At 36.5% G+C, this 4,738-nt stretch overlaps 1 protein-coding gene across 1 annotated transcript in view; it reads left to right on the top strand.

Annotated features, from left to right (window-relative positions):
- Positions 1-4,051: 4,051 nt before the first annotated feature.
- LOC100571572 overlaps positions 4,052-4,738 on the top strand; it is a 5,436-nt gene continuing 4,749 nt past the window's right edge. Inside the window, exons 1-2 of the mRNA XM_016802010.2 lie at positions 4,052-4,064; positions 4,504-4,566. Of these exons, the coding sequence (XP_016657499.2) occupies positions 4,052-4,064; positions 4,504-4,566 (76 nt within the window). The remainder of the gene's footprint in view (positions 4,065-4,503; positions 4,567-4,738) is intronic.

Here is a 4,738-nt window from a genome sequence, read left to right as displayed (position 1 = left end):
CTGGTGATATAACATTAAATTTTTCCTTCAGTTGTGTTACTAATGTGGAAGGTAATATTGCTGCCTTTTCTTCAGTAAAGAAATCACCTGGTAACCGTAATACCTGCCCATACACCATTTCAGCTGGTGTTATCTCTTCCTCACCCTTTAAAGCACATCTTAATCCTAATAATATTGTAGGTAAAACGCTAATCCAGTCTGTTTTGCCATATGCCATAATGGTTTGTTTCAATGTCCTATGGAATCGCTCTATCTTTCCATTTGCTTGCGGGTAATACGGTGTTGTACGCGTTCTGCTAATACCTAGCAGGTTTGTAAATGCAGTAAATAAGTTGCTTTCAAAAGTTCTCCCTTGATCTGTTGTAATCTGCTCTGGTGCTCCATATCTAGCAATCCATCCACTAAAAAACGCTTCTGCGACTACCTCTGTAGTCATATCTGGCAATGGTATAACCTCCGGCCAACCAGTATACCTATCAATACAGGTGAGACAGTATTTGTTACCTTTCACTAGTGGTAATGGTCCAATTAAATCTATGTTGACATGCCGAAATCTGGCAGTTGGAACACTGATCTTTTGGAATGGACTTTTTGTGTGACGTTGCACTTTTGCCTTCTGGCACTGTATACATGACCTTGCCCATTTCGTACAATCTTTATGCATGGATGGCCATACGTATCGTGCTGCAACCTGTTTTGCTGTTTGGCGTTGTCCTGGATGTGCTATATTGTGTCTTAAATCAAATACAGCCTTACGGAAGTTCACTGGTATATATGGTCTAACGTTATGAGTAGAAACGTCACAATAAATACATGTGTTGCTGGAACCAAATTGTTATTTTTTCAATTTCAAACCTGTTTTGGATGTTAGCAGGTGCTTTAGCTCTGGGTCATTGTCCTACTGAATCTGCAGTTTTTCATAATCTAGTGTACCTGGAAAGTTTATTGTTTCAATCCTTGATAAAAAGTCTGCTGGTATATTATCCTTTCCGGATACATATTCCAAACTGGTGGTGTATTGTCCGATATAGTCTAGTTGCCTCAACTGTCTTGGTGATGCCTTCACTGATTTTTGCTCAAACGCTGTAACTAGTGGTTTATGATCAGTGTAAATTACAAATATTTGGCCCTCTAGCATGTGCTTAAAATGTTTCACTGCCGAATATATTGCCAATAACTCACGGTCATATGTACTATAATTTTGTTGAGTAGAAGACAACTTCTTAGAAAAATATGCTACTGGCGCCCAGTTTCCGTCTGTTTCTTTTTGCTCCAACACCGCGCCTATTGCGTTGTCTGAAGCATCTGTGGTCAATGCAAGTTTAGCACCTACTCGTGGATGCGTTAGCATAGTTACCTCGGCTAACTTGGTTTTGCACATATTAAAAGCTTCTATTGCTTCTGACGTCCACTGTATTGGGGTCTTGTCGTTCTTTGTTGACTGCTTAAGATAATTGTTTAGAATTGCTTGGCTCTTTGCTGCTCCAGGGATCCACCTCCTATAAAAGTTAATCATCCCTAAGAAACGTCTGAGGTCCTTAATTACCTTAGGTTGTTTGAAATCCTGTATAACTGATACTCTTTCTGGATCTGGTTCAGTGCCTTTATCAGTTATATTATAGCCCAAGAATTTCACAGTCTTCTTACCAATACAGCATTTCTGTATATTAATTGTTAAACCAAATTTTTCCAAACGTTGAAAGACCAAAAGTAAATGTGTTCTGTGCTCTTCCTCGCTCTGTGAAGCCACTAGTATATCATCAATATATATGAAACAAAAATCGAGTCCAACGAACACTTCATTTATGAATCGTTGAAATGATTGTGCAGCGTTCTTCAGACCAAACCCCATTCGGACAAATTCAAATAATCCAAACGGAGTAGTGATGACAGTCTTTGGTATGTGCTCCGGGTGCACTGGAATGTGGTGATAGGCTCTCTTCAAATCTAAAGTGGAAAATATGTTTTTACCTGACAACATGTGACTGAAGTCCTGTATATGCGCTATTGGGTAACGATCCTCAATTGTTACTCCATTTAGTCTCCTGTAGTCCCCACATGGCCTCCACTGGTCTTGTCCTTTTTTTTTAACCATCTGTAAGGGAGATGCCCATGGGCCCTTTGAAGGCCTGCAAATGCCAAGTTCAATCATGTATTGAAACTCCTTCTTAGCAATGGCCAATTTGTCTAGTGCCAATCGCCTCGATTTCTCGAATACTGGTGGACCACGGGTCTCAATGTAGTGTACGGTACCATGTGCATGTCTTGTAGTAAATGATTGTGCTGTAATAATACTAGGAAATTTTTTAATAAAGTCTGTAAAATCCTGCTCTGCTGTATATGCTTTAATAGAACATATTGAGCTATGCGATTCAATACACAGAGTAGATAAGTTAGTAATTTTATCTATTATCCTTTTGTTACAAATATCTACCATTAGATTAAAGTGGTGCAAAAAGTCTGCTCCTATTATTGCTTTAGATATTGGTGCTTTAATGAATTCCCACTTAAACACCCGCCGTAGTTTAAGATCAATAGTTACAATTTGCTTACCATATGTGTTAATCACTGTATTATTAGCTGCAAATAATTTGAGATTTGTTGTGTTACCTTGCCTTGTATTGCACGGAATTATTGAGACATCTGAACCAGTATCTATCAGAAACTGTTGACCCGATAGTCTGTCCGTTATAGTAAGGCGATGACTTGTGTTGTTGTTGTCTACATTGTGGCAGTCTGAAAAGGGTGTATCCACCGCTGCCTGAGTAGATACTGCTTGCATGGCTCTACACATTTCTTTGCTTTGTGTTTGAAGTTGGTGTGGTAAAAACATAACCCATCACTCGCCCTAGAACTTCTCTTCTGATCATATTCTCTTCGTGACTGGCGTTATACTTTGAGCTCTGCTACATCTTTAATTGTTTCAATAACTCAGCTGTCGGGTCACTTGAAACTGTTGCGACGGACCGTGGTTGCCCTATTTTCATGATTTTATCAGCCAACTTAGATAGCTCTTCCACAGTGCCATTAGTGACGGTAAGACAGGACTGCGTGTGGCTACTGGGAGATGTTGTAACCAAAGCGATTTAAGTAATTCTGCACTCAGCGCACTACCACCCAAACGCTGCATCTCATTTAACAGAGTTGACGGTTTTCTGTCACCTAGTTCGACCTCACTCAGGAGCTTTCTCAATTTCTTTTCTTCACTATCAGTGAAAATATTAATTAATCGTGCCTTGAGAGTGTCGTATTTATTCGCTTCCGGTGGTCTTTGAATAATATCTGTTACTTGTGTTAAAATCTCTGTGTCGACCGCACTTATAACGTGGTAGTATTTTGTTGTGTCGTTTGTGATTCCACTCAGTGCAAATTGCGCTTCGATTTGCGCGAACCATATATTGGGATCACCTTTCCAAAATGGCGGTGCTTTGACCGATACGCGGCTAACGTTTATACTTGACGTCGTGTCAACCGAGCCCGAATTGTTGGCGTTCGCGCCATTCATACTTTTGCGTGATTACTCTCTCGAGGTCACCAATTGTAACGTAATTGTGTCCTTACTAAAAGGAAAATATAATAACGGTAAAAGTAATATAATATAATATATTTTATTATGTACGCACACAACACGATGTAACAACAAAAAAGAATGAATAATATAAAAGAACAGTTTTTCTACATTATCACATAGTTTTGAAGTCAGTGTGACCACACTATATTCCCTACAGCGGTATTTTGATTGTTATCGATATACTATCGCGGTCGATGGCAGTTGTCTGAAAAATGATAAGGACCCGAGAATCGAAGGGCTACCAACAATTGCAATCGAAATGTTGTAATATAAATTATTATTATTATTATTACATTTCTATTGATAAAAGTTATACTATGATAAAAATTATACCATGATAAAAGTTATACAATTCCCGCGTATTTCACTTTTTCAGTTTTTCACTGTTTTCACTCAGTTTTTCACTGTTTTCATTCAGTTTTCACTGTTTTCTCTGTTAGTTACAGTTAGTATAAGTTAGTTAGTATACAACTTCTAAAAATGGATCTTGCAGGTAATTTATTTGACCTTTATAGTAGTAGTAGTAGTAGAAATTATCAGGCAATAACACAACAATTATTACAATTCTTTAAATATCACATAAAAAACAGTTAACTAATTTTTATATTTGAAATTTGAAATTAAGAGTAAAACATTGTCAACATTTCAGGTTATTCTGCATATTATATAGTTTAATGGTTTAAAATAAAATAATATTACTTCAATAGTAATCAATAATCAATTAACAATAACCAAACAATATTTTACCAATATTTACTTGATGATTTTTCTAAATCCCCTTGTCAATTGTCAAATACAATTAGATTTAGATCAATTCGTTGACAAAGGACATTTATTAATTAATTGGTACTAAATGATAAGTAGTTTTACTTCTAAATGTATTCACAATATTTCAAAAGGTTGTTATAAGAATTGTTTCTGTTACTGTTTAGACATCATCATCAATCATGATCATAATTATTTTGGTGTACAAGAACCTGTTGTTGATCATAATGGTATGTATATACAATATACACATTTTTAATTGTAAATAAAATATTTTAAATGTAAATCCTTCATCTCCTGAACTTATTGCAAGTATTAAACTATTAATTATTTCTATTATTAACCAACTATTGTAAGCAGGGTCATATTTAAGAGGTGGTCTGGGAGGGCAATAGTCCACCC

This window comes from Acyrthosiphon pisum, chromosome X (assembly GCF_005508785.2).
Source record: "Acyrthosiphon pisum isolate AL4f chromosome X, pea_aphid_22Mar2018_4r6ur, whole genome shotgun sequence".
Lineage (NCBI taxonomy): Eukaryota > Metazoa > Arthropoda > Insecta > Hemiptera > Aphididae > Acyrthosiphon > Acyrthosiphon pisum.
The sequence above is the reverse complement of the archived record's forward strand: the minus strand, read 5'-3'. Positions and strand labels throughout refer to the sequence as shown.